Source organism: Dendrobium catenatum, unplaced genomic scaffold (genome assembly GCF_001605985.2).
Source record: "Dendrobium catenatum unplaced genomic scaffold, ASM160598v2 fragScaff_scaffold_71, whole genome shotgun sequence".
Lineage (NCBI taxonomy): Eukaryota > Viridiplantae > Streptophyta > Magnoliopsida > Asparagales > Orchidaceae > Dendrobium > Dendrobium catenatum.
Window position 1 is genome coordinate 2,315,926 of NW_021318533.1, and position 18,128 is coordinate 2,334,053.

Sequence of the window (18,128 nt, forward strand, 5' to 3'; positions counted from 1 at the left end):
TTATCGGGAGGGGTAATTAATTATAGTGGCTTGCGCCTATAGGAAACTAGAAATTAGATCATAAATTCTTTGAAAAAATTAGGGCGGAATCCTTGGGCAATAACTTATCTACAAACCCAATCTGCCTTCTGAAATTTTGCCTCGAAACTTAAGCGTTAAAACTCTCATCGACGACCTGAAAAAAGAAAATGAAGAAAAAGGGTGTCCATGGAGTGGCCAGGGCCCAAAATTTCGGAGCCCACAATGATATAATCACCTTATATCTAAGTAGTCACAACAAGTGAATAATTACCTTGAAGGTCCTATACAACGAATCTAAATTAATAAAATATTTATAATATACCTTAAAATGCAAGATAATACAAGATTTAATCTAACATAACATTAATTACATAAATTCTTAAATAAATGCATTTAAAATTAAGTTTTAATATTTAAAATATTGGTTTTCCCATGAACTATGATTTTGTTTACTAAAAAAATATTTTAAGAAGCAGCAAAAAAGTCGTCAATTTTTCACCATTTGATTCCCAATACACAACTAATAATATTAAAATATTAAACTAAAACCTAAACTAATTTAATCCTTTCTCAACAATAGAAGATATGAAATTATTTATTCGTATTCGTAGATTAGATGAATTACATGTATACTTTTGTGCCTGGAAAGAGAAAGAGAAATATAAGGGAATAAGAGAATGAGAAGAGGAAAAAGAAAATAATGAAAGATAGGGAAGAAGATAGAAGATTATGATTTTTGTTTGCTTGATCGAGGGACAAGAAGGTGTCGAAGAAGGAGCTTCTTTGTTTTTCGGCTTTTGGTCGAGCAAAGGAGGAGCAAATATTGCGAGGGTTTATACGGAGGGGATGACCGTATGATTTACATAATCGGAAGGTAGGTCGAGATCATATTTAAGGGATTTTTGTTCATCGGTTCGGCTCACAAGGAAAGTATGATTCAAATCATAACATTAAGTATGAGTTATTGACAATATCTTATACATACTGAGTATTTCTGATTGATAAATGCAAGAATAAAATCAAAATTTTTGGAGGGATGTTCGATCATTCTAATTTTCATACATGCTTCATGAATGGCTAAGTTAATAGAAAAGTAATGCAACTTGTTCCGCAATCAATTTGTGTACTTAGTTAGAGGAGGTAGTTGTGGAATTTTTATTAGGTTTGGTGTCCTGACGTAGTTCTACGTTCGGACGCTAGTAAAATGGTGCAACGTGCTCTTACTCTTTACCGTGCGGCCCGACGACCGGACCCGGACCGGACCTGAGATTGTTATGTATTGGCTGATTTGTGCAGACTGGGGTATTGCTAGGTATTGCTCGATATTGCTCGGCAATAACGAGAAATACCATTTTGCAAGACCAATATCTAGCAATACCGAGCAATACCCCAGTTTTGCTAGGTATTGGTCTTGACAGAGCGGTATTTCTCGTTATTGTCAAGCAATACCTAGCAATACCCGAACATAGCAATATCGGGTTCCGGTCCGGGTCGGATCGTTGGGCCGCGCGGTAAAGAGTAAGAGCACATGGTGACATGCTATTGGCCTCCGGATGTAGAGCTACGTCCGGTGTCCAGACCTAATAATTGTTTGCAGTTGTGGGTGCACTAGTGAAATAAATAAATAAATAAAATTATATGATTTTTAACAGCAGAAATTTACCGTAATTCGTGCGCTACTGGCATTTAAAAATCTCTTATTTAATGATTAGCCTTATTCTATAGAATTCTTACCTGTGTGAAGCAATGCCCTTACAACTGCATTAATTTATATCCAAATATTACGTGGGATTTAAATTGTGTGAATTAGATGCTTTCACATGAGACTAGAAATTTTTAGGGAATCAATCAATAAATTTAAGTTTATAAAGAAAAAAAAAATCAACGATTTTACTCATAAAGTTAAACATTAAAGCTTATTATTTGGAATGGCTGTTTAATTTTATACTAAAAAATATATTTTAAAAAACAGTAAAAAATCATTCCAAATAAAACCTAAATTATTATCTAATTTTGTATATCAATCAATAAATTTATGTTCCCTTCGTCATTGCCATATAATTCTAATTTATTCCTATCACATTATCGCTCAAATTTATTGACAAATTGAGACATTGCACTCCATGTTCTGTTAATAGTTCTTCTGACATTTGTATTTGATGAAAACAAATAAAAAAATTGTCCAAATCAAAATATTCTATACAAAACATAAAGTTTTTTTAACATTACTAAGCAAATCATTTCTCCTAATGCTACCATGTTCATCTTAATCTAAAAGCACACAACTGAACAAAGAAACTGAGCATCCATTTATCCACATAGAAGTTAAAGCTCCCACAAGGCGCCTGACCGACAAACACCGAGTATCCATTTATCCATATGGAAGTTCAAGTTTCAAAGTTCAAACTATAAAGAAATGAAAACTAAAGGCCTATAAATTTTCTCTTTAGATGTGCAGTGAGAAACCATTTTGAAGAGCATAAGCATGGTCCGTCTGCAACTCATTGATTGTCATCATCTTTACCATGTGAAAAAGAACTCGACAATTTGGTGTCTTTGAACTCAACCTCATTAGCACCTGCATCAGGATGAACTACGTCATCATCTTCAGCCAGAACAGAAGCTGAGCTCGAGCTCGCCATGGCGGTCGCTAAAGGCATGGAGCTGCTTATATCGTCTTTGCCGCTATTTCTGGCACGGAAATCAGAGAAATCCATAAGGCTGGCAGCGATTGCAGCTCTAAGATCTTGTTCTTCCTGCTGTGCAATTGAATCAGGTTCTTCAGGTGATTGATTAGTAGGTGGAGTTGAAGGATCTCTTGGTGTAGGACCTTGGACCTGATTGCAAGACATTGTTATCCTCTTTGCATCATCTGGTGTCAGCCATTGGCCAAAACCATTTGCAGAATCAGATGCTGAGATAGGGCATTCCTTAGGAAATATTCCCCTAACTAAGAAAATGCTCCAGCCGGAACCCTTGAGAGAATCCAAGTAAGCAGATAGATAAAACTTAGAGAGATGTTCGGGAGCAGGATAGAGACTGTTGAAATTATACCATTCTCCATTTACTATGCGGATGCAGAACCAGTGGTCCTGGAGATGACAAATGAAGGCATTCTCCAGCTCAGGGTCATATTTAGATGCTTCGGCAATAGGGGAGTCGAGGGGGATAACTTGAAGATCCCATACTTCAAGAGCCTTCTGCAAAACCTGGTATAAAATAGAAGACTTAAGGGAAGATGAAGAATCAAAATATTAATCATCTTAATTGTGTGATGTATTCTTGTGCTGAAAGGGAAGAGAATTATGAATAGAAATCAGAGACAAAATTAGCCATTTTAAAACAGTAGAATAATAAAAGAGGAAATGAAATATGTAAGGATGTTTGTAGTCAAGAACTGATAAAATCACAAGTATGCCTGCACTCTTTGAAGGAAATTCAAGGGGCCTCCGCCTGCATGATGGCGCGGTAGCCGGATATAAAGCAGGATTAGAATTCGTCCTTCCGCTCCCTCCATACCTCATATACAGCAAGATTAGAATCCCACGCTGCTTCTCTCTCTCTCTCTCTCTCTCTCTTTCTCTCACACATAAACAGTAAACAGAATTTGCCCTCACTGCCTCCCTACCTACCATACAAAAGAAAGAAATTAAATCCAGATTGTAACACATTTCCTGCACTATATCTTTTGAACGAAATTTAATCTCTCCCTTCATCATACGCCACATCCTTCCGCATGTACACCCTTTGAGGGAAATTCTCTCTCCCTCACACACACGCACTATCTCTTTCTCTCTCTCTCAACTATTATATAAAGCAATAAATTTAGTTAAGAATATAGCAAATACTTTTGCAGCAACAACCTTTGAAGGAAATTCTATCTTCCCCTCCCTGCCAATTATTAAAAAAAACAGAAAATTAATTTAAATTGGCTGTTTCTCTCTCCCTTTGCTCTCATCATATAACTATTATAAAGCAGTAAAATCCATCTGTGTCTAAACCTTGAGGAACTTCAACCATCTCCAACCCATGCGCAAAAAAACACAACCACTTGTCTCCCCTAATATATTTTATCTGAAACAATGATGGTTCCAATTGTAAATCTTTATTATTTTCTTTAATGAATAAAGCCAATCCACTTCCTGAATCACTTAATTGATAGCCTCCCTCTGTCAAGCCAAACTCCCACCCCGCAAAACTTTTTTTTTTTCCCACCCCGCAAAACTAAATAGTCCGTTACTTTCTCTTAAAGACATACATTATTTTAAGCGCTTTATCAACTGATTTCCTGGTAAGATCTTAATTTTCATTGAAAATATCAAGATGAACATTCCAAGATTTTCTCTTTGAAAAAAAAAAAAAAGAGAGCAAGTGCCTCACTTGAGTTCTTATCAAATTGCACGAGTGAGAGTACCTTCTGGCAATGCAACATATGCAATTTTCATTCTCAATGCCCGTAACGTCTATCCCAAAATTAATGACCATGGTCGCTTCACTAATTGTCTAGTACTTTCCACTAGCAAAATATTGCAACAATGGTTCTCACCTAACAAAAACACTATTACTATCTAGTGATGCAGGCATCATTGAGGGAAGCAACATTCAAGTGACAAACGACACCTCCAATTAAGGTTGGTAATTAAGCTAATTTATAGTAATGATTTTCATTACTCTAAATTTAATGCATTAATTATTATGACCCTTATATGCATTGAGAAATGTTATTTTTAAAATCAATTTTCTATTGCAAACTTGTAAAGTGATTTTCTCTTTCTTATTCATGAAATCCTTATATTAATATGAATGTCATCCAACACTTTTCATGTTTAAATCTCAAATAAATATTTTATAATATAATAAGAAAAACTTATTATTCAAAATAAATGTATGATGAGACAAGTGCAAAGAATATATTATGTAGAGATGAATGCATGTACCATGTTGATTGATAGTGTTCACCCTCTAATGATATTGACTAACGACACAATATATCTACGTGTAAAGAAAAAGAAAAAAAAAATGCTCCTAGGGATTAGATTTAGAAAGGATTATCGAGATGAATGTGCCTCTAATGATATGATTTAGATGGTACTCCTGTGAAAACTGTATTATAAAATGAGATAAATTAAACTATTAAAATAATAAAGAAAGCTAATAATTTCATTTTTCTATCATTGTGAAAGTTACAAGATAAAGAAATGTTTAGTGAGTAACGTATGAAGACATGCATGCATATTGTTTTCTAACTTTTGAACTACTATGATTTAGAAATATAATTAGCTAAAAATCACAAACACGAACACGGAAATGCAATGATGGAACAACATGGACATGAAGACATGATATAATTGCAAAAATATGGCACGATGTGTTGTGGACACATTATATTTTATAAATTATTATATAAAACTATAATTTATACTATTCTCTATTAAAGACATCACAAAATGAAGTATAATCAATTTCTTTCAACTGTCCCATATACTTCATAAAAGAAACTTCATAATGATATAAGGATAACAAACATTATAAATAATAAAAGAAATGCTTTATCTAATGAGCATTCATTAGTCACTTTTAATTGTCACATATTTTTCTTTCAAAATGTCAAAAAACCTCCAAAAAACTAAATATTAATGCCCTCTTCAAATTAATTAGAGTTAACACAGTTCACAGTATGTCATTACTCACACTAGCAATTACGTCCTCTTCAATGACATATTTACCTTCATCCAGAAAAAATAAATTCATGTATTCTAATGCCATCCATTGCAGTTAATGTATCTGTACTAATGTCCCACAACTTAATCTCTCCTTGAGTATATTATGGGTTCCTCCTAGATAAAAGTTGAAGATTTGCATGTACAAACATTAAATCTTCACCTTGTTTAGGAGTGGGCTTGATCCTCTTAAATGAATTAATAAAGGAGCAAGTACACCAATTTTTTTAGCAACATGAAGAGGAATAAGGTTGAGGGATATTAGTACCACGTAGTGGGATAAAGGCTTGATGTTGTTGTATGAAGAGGAATAAGGTTGAGCTAACAATTTAAAAGCTAAACTTTACCATCATGGGGAACTAGCACCATATATCATCCACTAAGCCTTTCCATCAATATTGCCTCTAGTAGCTATAGAGTCATGATCTGCAAAAGCGCCACTAAACCGAATGAAGTTGGAAAATCCAAATTAACCATTGTTCTCTCTTCAATATTTGAAAAAAATGATCTTTAAGCATTTATTTCTCTCATCTGATATTTGAAAAAAATGATCTTTAAGGCAATCTGAGTTGGGGCTTTCACTTAGCCAAGTGTGGCTGTAATAACTAATAAAAAAATTATCTAATAAATAAGATTCATAATGAAATTGGGCGGGCTAAGAAGAATGAAAATATAGAAAGTTGTCTTGGGTTGGGAGACGAGTTAAACAAAGGAGAGTGTCACTTTTTATCCATAATTATACATGAATATCATACACCACCTTATAAAAGGCTGAGTCCTCATCATCTTTCCTTTCTTTATGTCAATATATGATATATTTCACCTTTTCAATTACAAAATCATGCATGCCAGACACAAGTAGAAGAGAAGGCCTGTTAATATCAACCACTTTTAATGTCATATACTATCTCGATAAAAGTAATAATATAGTCTATTATATCCCACCACAAATTATCCAATATTTTCTCGTTCATAATTGGCTTCTCTGCAATCCTTGTTTAACAATTTTGAATTGTCTAAACATAACAGTTGTTGAAGCAAAATGAGTCTGCTACAGCCAACATTATCACTCACAAATTAATTAAAATTTGATAATCTCATTAGTGATTCATGATGATTGTATTTATGAAGCTCGCATCGTTGACTATGTCTGTGATCCAATTGCAATCTATATAAGTGATCTCATTACCTTGTACATTCTTTGGAGTACGTATATCAATCAGTGTAAGATTCAAAGTATGAATAATACAATGAGCCTAGGAAAATATGAAGGCATTAAGTTTCAATCAAAACACCTACAGATTTACAAACTGGTGCGTTATCAGTGATAAGTTGAACCTCTTTCTTTGGAACCAGATTTAATTTGCAATGTAGAACTTATCTTTAAACAATCCTTTATAGTTATGTCCATCGTGCACATAGGACCAGATTCTGTAACAACCATGAAATTAATCAGATAAATTTTTTGAGCATTTCTCCAACCATCACAAACAATAATAACTCTCTTTTCATTCCAAGTCTCTTTCATGGGCTCAAGCATTTGTTACGACTGGACCGGTCCCCACTGGACCGGTTCGATACTATGCCAGGCGGAAAAACAGCAAAGGGGCGGAACTCCCCTGTGGACCCCACGTTGGCTCAAATTGAATTTGGGAGGGAGATTTTTGAATGAGGGGCTGTTTTAGGAAGTCAATTATTGTCCTTTATGAGGAATTTGTATAACTAGGAGATTTGGGGGGGAATTAGGGGATCTGGAATTTGAGTTTTCTCTTTGAGATTTAGGGTTTGCTTTGGGCTCTTGGCTTTGCCGGAGATCGTGGAGAGTTGTTCTTCCTCTCGGATTGAAGAACATATTGTATCTTTGCTGCTTTCTTTGATTTCTAGTGAAATACAAGTAATATCTTGTGTTTTTCTCCTGTTTTTCTCTATTTCCTGCTGTGTTTTCACCGATTTCCTGCTGTTTTGCTGCTGTGGACAGCAGTTGGCTGTTGTATATTTACTGGTTTGGGTTAGAAATACTTGAGAACTCAAGTATTTCCTAACAGCATTCTTTCAGCATTTGTTCTTTCTTTTTGAAGCAATATTATCCTCACAAGATTATAAATAGGAGAAATATATCCAATAAGTGAGGTGTTGGCTGCATGTAAGAAAGCACTAAAATAGTAGGGATTTCTTACTAAATGAAGGGGAAGTGCTCTAGAATTGAACGTGTGAGCAGTTTTCTTATGCAAATGATCTTTAGTTGGCAATTTAAAGGCTCTTTCAATAGCATTAAAACTCGGCACTTTCCTCTTTTTTTGGTCGTAGCCCTTGACCCCAAATAAAAGACTACTTTTTTGGGAGCTACAATATTGATAATAGCCACTTTACCCAGAAGAAGAAAGAGGAAGCTTCTTAAAGAAGACATTCTTCTTTTTCTACTTAGCTTCACCATCGAAGTCTCACACTTTCTAAATTTGTGTGGATGTTTTTAGGACATGATCGAATATATGCCTCACGGCCCTCACGTTGTCTGAGTAAGTGATCTCTCACCTTATAATATGTACACTTGAACTTTCCCTGACAAAAATGGCATTGAAACTCTATATTGCCGCCTGCTTCACCAACTTCCTCTAATTTGTTAACAAATGCCCCTAAAAGTTTGGATAATCTTCTATGGCATTTTTTCCAACCACATTAGTACCCAATCTCAAAAGTCATAATCCTATTTAACAAAAAAAAAAAGGTTCATAATTTGAATGCTTTAATCAATTGATTGAACTATATTCAATTCAATGAACAATTTTTGTTTTAAGATATCTAAATTTTTTTACTGTTATTTACAATAATGTCCATAACTGATGTACATGACGAAAATGACAATTTTGGAAGTTATCAATTTCTCTCACTCCTACCAAATCTACATATATGGAAGACTTACAAACTCAAAACTATTATGTATATAGCTTTTTGGCTTTTGGAACTATTTGGCTAGAAACAGGTTTTTCTAGGTTTGCTTAATAGATCATTTAGGTTTGTGTAAAATAGCCCATTTGGCTAGATGTACTATTCTTGATATGTCAGAAGCCTAGAATACCAAGGCGGAAATAGATGGTTAGATTGAAATTTCATAAACACTTTCACTTCATATACCTTACCTCATACAGTATTCCAATTCAAAAGAGCCAACTAAACTGCAAAATTTTATTTATAAAAATATCATAAAATTACACCAATCTCTTTCAGTTTTTCCTCAATAATACAAAATTTCACAAACATAAACTGATACATATGATTTTAATCATACCTAATTTTTGATGTTATCCTTCTGTTGTATACAAACTCTCTTTTTTCACCCTTTAAACTAAATAATATTTCCCTCAAAATAATTTTCAACTAATGAAAGCGAGTTAAACAACTCAATGGTTAATTATCTAGGAAGCACATTCAGAAATGCCTCCCATGTCTATGTCAAACACACAGAAACAATTCCAACATGCCTCGACATATGTCCGCCACTTTAAAAATCGTGTCATAGTTTTTAAGTTCTACTGTTTTCATTTGCATCTTTTCCACAACACAAACAAAGGACAAGCCTCTGTACCCATATTTTGCATCATTGATGACTAGCTCAAAGTATCCCTTCTATTGCTAATCACACAACATCTATCAAAGAAGTCACAGGATTGAAATTTGTAAGGCATTAACTCCACAGAGACTCAATCAGAACCTATCCAATGTGCTTTCATGAAGACTCAACAGTATTTGGTGGCTCAATGGTAGCTAAAAGGATATTGTATGGCGATTCAATGTCGTTGACAAAAATCAAAGTAATTGTCCAAAAATTAATTTCATAGTAAAATAAATATGCTAATGACTTATATAGGGCTTAAAATTGGCCAAGGTAGACACTTAAGCATTTTATTTTAAAAACCATCATAACTCAATACTATCTTTATCTTGAGACAAGTGCTAATATGAGGTTAGAACAATGCTAGCATGGGGTGATAAAAATAAAATCGTTACAGCTTTCCCCTTGTAATAACTGCTTAACCCACTTTATTTTCTGCATCTTGAGATTTTGAAAATTTTGAAAATTGTCTTTGCATTATCCATTCATCTCAAAGAAAAGCAATGCTTCACGTGCTCATAAGAGCATGATTACCAACCAGTCATGTCATGCATGGTGACACATTATTATTCTTTACTAGTCCAAGAAGGTCAGTTAGATAATACTTTCTATCAATACTCTTCATTGACTCTCTCTATTGTTACCTATATTAAGGATCATATCCTTTTCTTCCTTAGCATAGATTTCATTACTAATTATTGTGGCCGATTCAAACTACCCTCTCTTTAATGAATAGATCACGCTCATCTTGTACTTACTAGTTCTAAGCAACAAAAAATTGATTATTGCATCTCTGATTACTATTGCTTCCAAACTCAATTTGGCATCTTCTGTATCATCTTGAATTTATGGGGATGCGTTATCATATAAAAATGATCACATGTGCTAACTATAGATAACACAAATCTACGCTCTCAAATTATTGTATTTTCTAATCAATGAGAAAATTCTCCTATAATATATATTTTTTATTTTTCTCTTCACTTGCCTAAATATAAATAAATATATGCTTGTGCTAAGAAAATAATTCAATAAAGATCCAATCACACTTTCAATCATAGGAAAATGAAGAGGGAGAGATAAAAAATCCATTGTATGAAATAACTGATAAGTTTTAATGCAAATGAATATCCCTTTCTCTAATCATTGTGAATCTATTTGCAAATCACCCTAATCCAAATGATTTTTTCTTGTTGTAACAATTTGTGTGGCACAAGCAAAAGTTTACTCTTCTAAGCTAACCGCCTAAAAAAGGTACTAGCCATTTCAATAGGTGATTAATAGTATATGATGGTTTACGAATAAATAGTTTTCTTCAATTTACAAAGGAAGTAGATAGGTTGTCATCCTCATGTTTGAGCATATCTTTGTTGGTAAAAAAGCCAATTCATCACCCTCATCTGTATCAGCATTTGTGGTATCTTAACCATTTGCATTTGGAACCTAATCCCTCCCAGATTACTTACAATGAGGGTTCACTTTGCAAAGTTTAAAAAGGGCATAAAAATATTATGGAACTAAGGCAAACTTTGAAATTTTAAAGTTATTGTGACAATGGCAATACTTTCAGATTACATGTTAACAATAAACAAGAAAAAAGAAGAGGTAAGAGTGGGAGATATAGAGAGCCACTCTCAAGAATAATTTGAAGATTTGTTTCCCTGCAGTTTTTCGTCACAATTAAAAGCAGCTTTTGCTACCAGAAGTCCAGAATCAGTTAATAATAATCAGTTTAAAATGTAGGAGATAACGTTGATCAATTGCGTGGTAAAAAATAACCATCAGAATGTCATCACAAGGGATAACCCTAAATTAATATGCTACATAATCATAATTCTAGAGTCTAGACTAGCATCGATAAAAACTAATACATTAATTTCAAACAGTTCAGCAGAAAAACGTTTATCTAGTAAGCATTTTGCATTCAATTGACTGTACACTGTTTCTTTGACAACATAAAGCCATAGTGGTTGTAGGACTTATAAATGGAAATTCTGCTTCTTCGCTGTGCATTCGATCTACATAAAAGTTTATACTTTTCAGGAAGAGTTCAGCGAGTCCAGTTTGATAAGCCTCCGACAAGCAGAAAGGCCTCCACCTCAAATTTACCTTAACTCTATAATAGAATCGATGCCCTATTTCCTCGTACTCAGTTCACCCAAATAAGAACTTTGGCTCGCGAAACCCTACGCTTTCACCAACTCCTACGGAAACTTAGAACAGATCTGAAAACAAAACCCTAACCTGAATGCTGAAATCCCCGCCCATGGACACGTTGTAGGAGCCCTCCGATAGGAAATCCCCCGAAAAGCCGCCGCTTGCCTCCATCATCATCATCCGCTCCTTCTGGTCGAGATCGGAGGCAAGCGCTGCAAGATCAACTTCCGAGAAGAAGGGCCCCTGTAGAATGGTATTCACGCAGTGAACTGCACACAGTTTAGCCTCCTGCACCTCGTGGTAAAGGAGCCCGCCATTGCTAGGACCTTCCATTTCAAGGGGAAAGCCCTTGAAGAATCTTGTTGATGGATCGAATGCGAGTTTGCCAAACCCTAAAGGGAGTGGAAGCTAGAAAGAGCTCTTCTCGTTTGCTTTGTTTTTACTCCGGAGACGAAAGACGACGGTTGCCATTGTGGCCTTTCCTTTCACACAACGGTTTTCCACGTGGAGTGGTGTGCAACTTACGCTGGCAGACAACGAGTGCTTCAGTGATGCTGCATTTTTCGTCTCAAACACAAAAGTGGGAATCTATGCGTAGTTAGCAATATATATATATATATATAGGGATGTCAATTCGGGTAAACAGATCGGATTCGGGTCTAACTTGTACTAACCCGAGTGTAAACGGGTTGATCCGAACCCGACACGTCATGTTATACAACCTGGACCAGACCCGAGCAGGTTTACGGGTTGACCCGACTCGACTTGTGGACCCGATCCTTCCATCTTCCGCGGGTTTCCAGGTTGACATGACCCGAGTAAGCCCGACCCGCTAACCCGGTAATTTTTTTAATATGTTTTTTTTACTGTTACAAAAAAAAATATACATTTACAACTTACAAGAATTGAAGAATACAACTTAAATACTTAATATGATTATAAAATACAAGTTACATGTTACAAAATGACATATAGTCTTATAGGATGTTACATTGTTACAAATTTACAATTATACAATAAAATGCAAGTTACAACTTATAAGAATATAAGTTACAGAAAAATATTATAAAATAGAAATACAATTTAACTAAAGAAGTGTCAAGCTAGCGAGCTGCTTTTTATCTTTCGCTCTTTACATAATTTAACCTGCAAGGCTGCAAAAGAAAAAAAACAAATAAAAGCAACAATTCGTTGACTACTAGTACAAAATGACATATAGTCTTATAGGATGTTACATTGTTACAAATTTACAATTATACAATAAAATGCAAGTTACAACTTATAAGAATATAAGTTACAGAAAAATATTATAAAATAGAAATACAATTTAACTAAAGAAGTGTCAAGCTAGCGAGCTGCTTTTTATCTTTCACTCTTTACATAATTTAACCTGCAAGGCTGCAAAAGAAAAAAACAAATAAAAGCAACAATTCGTTGACTACTAGCAATCAAAGTCGTAGGCTCAGGGTGAACATAGCAAAGAAACATCATATGCAACAATAACATAAAATGTGCCATCCAAAGTTACAAATTGGTAATTCTATTCAATTAAATAGTATCCGCTCAACCCAATGTAAATTTCTTTTAATCTTTTACCAATTTATAACTCGGTTGCATCTAACTGTGCGACGCAACTGATGCATAACTTCACCAATTTCTTAATCATCACCATATAAACCTCAATATCTCATAGCGCATTGCCCATTGCCCATTGCCCAATCAGACAAGCAACAAAAGAAAATTTGAAAACCAACAGGCAACAACAGACATCAGTATTAAAAAACCTTAAAATCCGACAGCTACCAACAACTACAACTCAGAGAGCCCAAAAAAAAAAAAAAAAAAAAAAAAAACTAAGAGCATGTTAGCAACCTCAATAGTCAATACTCAATACCACATAGTCCATTTCAGGGACAACCTTAAAACCCAACATGAGTATGCATCTCAGTTCTTAGAGCCCAAATAACATAAAAAAAAACTATCATCAAGAAATCAACATCAACACTATTAGCAAGACAACAACCAATAAAACTATCTCCAACACTTTCAGGAAGACAACAACCAATAATAGTAAACTATCAGCAAGTCACCAACCAATTACCAACGGTCCAACTCCAACCCAAATGTCAACACCAGCCAACTGTCCAATTCCAACACCGGCAACACCATATACCAACAACATTTATCTCGCAATAACAGTAAATGACATTACTCAAATTGTTATAAACCTCAATAATAGTAAACCTAATTGTTATACCAATAACATCTATTAGAATATTCATAACAACAACTATTAAAATTAACATAAAAGCAGAGAAGAAGAAATTAATCAAAACAATGAAACATAAAGCCACCAATAGTACAACAACATGCTTTACAACATAAAGCAGTGAAGAATAATGTCTCCAAAGCCCATCAAATGTTCACTGAGTAATTCAGATTGTCTCAAAATATTAACCCATTCCCCATAGAGTGCTCATAATACAAATTACATAAATTATAACACTAGAACAATGTCTCAAAAGGTTAAGATGCTAAGTTCACTAAGTCATTCATAACTCCCATTTGGTTTACGTCGAAATCCAAACCCATTATATCAACTGTCACCGCATCAAGCTCTGGGTCTTTTGTATATATTAAAAAAACAGCAATATTAATTTGTTACCATGTACACTTATAGTTATACACTACAATTCAAGAATTAATATTTAACAATGCTAATTTATTACCTTGCTCATCGTACAACCAATCTTTTGTGCATACCGACGCTTCCACAATATCATGTTTCAATGCACTTCGATATTGGTCGAGAACTCGACCACTATTGCTAAAAGCACTTTCGGATCCCACAATGGAGATTGGTATGCACAAAACATCACGAGCCATTCTTGAGACCTGAGGAAATCTGAACTGATTAACTTTCCAATACTATAAAATATCTAACTCACAATTCCTATCCAACTTGAGATCATCCAAGTAACTTTCAAGCTCTAACTTTCCTAGGCATTGTTACTTCTACTTGAAAAGAATCATAATCCAGTGCAAAATACCAAATATCTTAAGGGTTGTGTTAATTTGTTGATGTAGTAATAAATGGAAAAGTAGAACACTAAATCTGAAGGAATTGTGATTTAATAATTATTATAGAATTACTAGTTGAAGAACTACTTTGTGGTAAAGATTGGGATGTTTGAGATTCAGGGGTTAAGATTCCCTCATTTGTTGCTGAGTAGTTAGAAAATAATATCTCCAACTTATCCCTAACTTTGCCAAGCTTAGCCATAGAATCCCCCACATATAGTTTTTTGTAACACCACTCGACAAAATTAAATTTATATCTTGGGTCAAAAATTATAGATATTGCTAAAATAACACTGAAGTCTAACCAGTACTTCTCAAATTTGGCAATCATGCCAATAATCAATCTTCTTATATATTCCTGCCCACAAGACATTTCATACTTTAACGTGGCATACGCAGTAGACATACATGGAAAATATAGATTTGCAGTAGGGTATTTGGATCCAGAAATAGAGTTAGTGATTTCGTAGAATGGTGCCAAAAACTTGCAAATGTTCACCATTTTTTCCCACTTAGAATTTGTAGGGCAGCAAATGTAGTTGGAGTCACCGAACTCTAAATGCATAAAAGCACGTCTAAAGTAAATTGCACTGTCCAACATAATAAAAGTTGAATTCCATCTAGTTGGTATGTCTTGCCTTACGCCTCTATTATCTTCAAGAAAACTTTGCCTTACACATTCAAGAAACTTATGTTTTCTTGATTGAGAACCCTTAACATATTTAATGCTTTCACGCACCTTCATAACATATGAATTTATTTCTTTTAATCCTTCATGCACAATAAAATTTATTATATGTGAACAACACCTATTATGAAAAAATTCACCATCATTTGCTAGTGGCAACATTTCAAAATGTCCCCATATCGTAGAAGTCAACCTCCTTTTCTTTTTATGAACACTTCCCTCATCTCTTATTGTGTTAGCATTGTTCAACTCATCACTATCACATTCCACTTCATTATCAGTAGGAACATGCTGATTATGCTCAGAAGTATTACTCGCAACAAATGTATTAGAATTCTACATCTAAATACAAAAATACAAAATTTTACTCATAACATCAACAACATGCATTAACAATTCAAATAGACAAACATCTCTATGACTAATAAACTTATTCAAGTCTGTAAATATTGCAAAATTTCATCCTATTCTCCATATTTCATAACAATATTACATGATAACACTACATGTCTACATAACAGTATAATACTATAATAGATTAATAGTAGAGGTAATTAGTAATATGTTATTATATCACTAAAATAATAAAATTACAGTTATTATATCACATCCTTATCACACCACTTTTTCTATTTTTTGTAACATAACATCATAACAGACTGCAGGCAGGCGGCAGCAAGCCGCCAACTTCAAGAGGCCCAAGCGGCCAAGCCCTAATCTTAATATTTTAAATTTATAATAATTTAAATTAAATCCTTTAATTTTTTTTGAAAATTATAATATATAATATATTAAATTTAGGTTTAAAATTAATTATTTAATTTTTGTTAATTAAATTCTATTTAAAAATAATTAAAAATTAATAAAATAAAATGATATCGTATTTTGATGATCTTAGGCACGTTGGATTCGTCTCGTCGAGCCGCTCGATTCGACTATATGTATGTTACGTTTGAAATTCGTTTGTTAATCCCTATTGCGGTTTGAACCTTCCAAAAGTGATTCGGGTCTTTGATTTGAACTCATTTAGGCTTGAATTTGATTGATTTTGGTGTGTTGGGTTCGTAATTCTAAGACGCTCAATTTTGATGTAAGTTTGCTGAAATCGGAGCACGAATGTTCCCAATTTTAATTTCAGAAATTTCCAAAAGATGATTTTTGGATGGTGTATAATAATAATAATAATAAGAGAGAACTAATTCCCAACTAAAATTTCCCCCATTCGGCCGGAATTTTTCGAATTAGAAACTGAAACAGGGAGATAAAAATGGCGGAACTCGAGGGCGGTTAAGACGTCTTCGTACGCTCCCTTTGCTCTTCCTTCGTGCTATCTTCCTCTTTCTTTCACTCGAAACCCTCACAAGGCCTGTCTCTCCACTCCAACAGCCACACCAGCCCTCAACCTAACATCCAGCCCATGTATAGTCCTATCGCCAGCGTGATCGCCCGGATCCTGCGCTCCACGCTTCCGATCTTGCAGCACCCTCCTGCCCAGTGCGAACGAAGCCTGGTCCGGAGACCCCATTCCGCGTGAAGACCGGCCGGTCCTGCCCTGCCCGCTTCCGACTCCATCCCGTGGCCGAAAGTGCCCAGCCTGGCCTGGAACCCTCCTGCCTGCGTAAAGACATTGAGGTAGCTATTGGCTAGAACGGATCTAAAACACATCTTTTTTTTCTTTTTAATCTGATCAGCAAGTAGGATGCAGTTACACAATTCTTGACTATCAGATGTTTCATCAGGTAACATTTATTGCTGTAAACCTTTTCTTTAATGTAAAATTCTAGCCATCTTAACCCGTCTCTCCTTTTTCCTTTCTAATATATTCACATTATTTTCATCAATCAATCTTATTAGTGCATCTTTTTTCATACACTAGACATATCTCAAAATCATCTAATTTATTTATCACAATCTTATCATCAATAGTTGTCACCTGTACAATTTTAAAATTCTTATTTTTGCTCAACTCAACTCCAGTTTTTGTGAATTTATGCCCAGTAACAAGAAGCATAACAGAAAAAGTTATTTTTCTAAATGCTAATCAGCCAATTAATGCTATTAGGCCTTGGATGGTCCTCACAAGATTCTTAATCAGCTGTCCAAATCATATTTGTACTGCAAAAGTTATCCTAAATTAAGGATTGGGTGACACATGTAATGTTCTTAGTTGGACAAAAAATTAATAGTAAGATTTAGTGTCGGAAGAAAATCTTAGGCAATAATGATGCACCAAAACTCACTTAATGCGGTATACAAGCCTTGGATGTGTACTCATATAATTGTAACTATCGTAGATCATTTGCCTATGAAAATTTATCATACATCAAAACTTGTAAACATTCCATCAAAATTGAAATTCGGAAGACAAACAAAACAAAGCATGTGAAAGAAGCTTGAAAAAAGATATATATTTATTTCCTTTTAAATTCAATTTATAGTCCTTGCTTTTCAATAAATAACTTCTAACCACTTTATTTGTATGCATAAATTGCGAGGAATGACAACAATCAGATGAACAAAGGGGGTTTAAGGAGTTTAATCGTCTCCATTGCTTTCAAATGAAGGTGATACAGCTGAATGCCACTCTATACTAGCTTCATTAAGGTTAGTATTTTTAAACTTAGAGAGCATTAGGTTTTGTAAGTCATTCAATATACTTGATGTAAGACTACATGTAATAACAAATGCAATAGGCTGGAAAGTTACATAAATAGGGATAAAGCTTTGCAATTAATTAACTTCTTGCATTTTTAGCAAAGTTTTAACCCATAATTTGGTGATTAATCTTAGGCAATCAATTACACAAGAAAAGATTAGAATCACAAAACAACCATATTAAATTATACCATGC

General features: G+C 34.2%; 1 protein-coding gene across 1 annotated transcript; it reads right to left on the reverse strand.

Moving 5' to 3' along the window:
* Positions 1 to 2,214: 2,214 nt before the first annotated feature.
* On the reverse strand, positions 2,215 to 12,092 carry LOC110094162 (ataxin-3 homolog). Its single transcript, XM_020819327.2, has 2 exons — positions 11,596 to 12,092; positions 2,215 to 3,230 (listed from the first exon to the last, which is right to left on the reverse strand). The coding sequence occupies exons 1-2, from the start codon at positions 11,839 to 11,841 to the stop codon at positions 2,523 to 2,525; spliced, it is 954 nt and encodes a 317-aa protein (XP_020674986.1). The 5' UTR covers positions 11,842 to 12,092; the 3' UTR covers positions 2,215 to 2,522.
* Positions 12,093 to 18,128: the final 6,036 nt, after the last annotated feature.

Bases quoted from the DNA above. Each gene is read 5' to 3' on its own strand.
- LOC110094162 (XM_020819327.2), bottom strand. From the start codon at position 11,841: ATGGAAGGTCCTAGCAATGGCGGGCTCCTTTACCACGAGGTGCAGGAG. The intron at 3,231-11,595 runs GTTAGGGTTTTG...ATTTTATACCAG, and splicing joins GCGGGGATTTCAGCATTCAG to GTTTTGCAGAAGGCTCTTGA.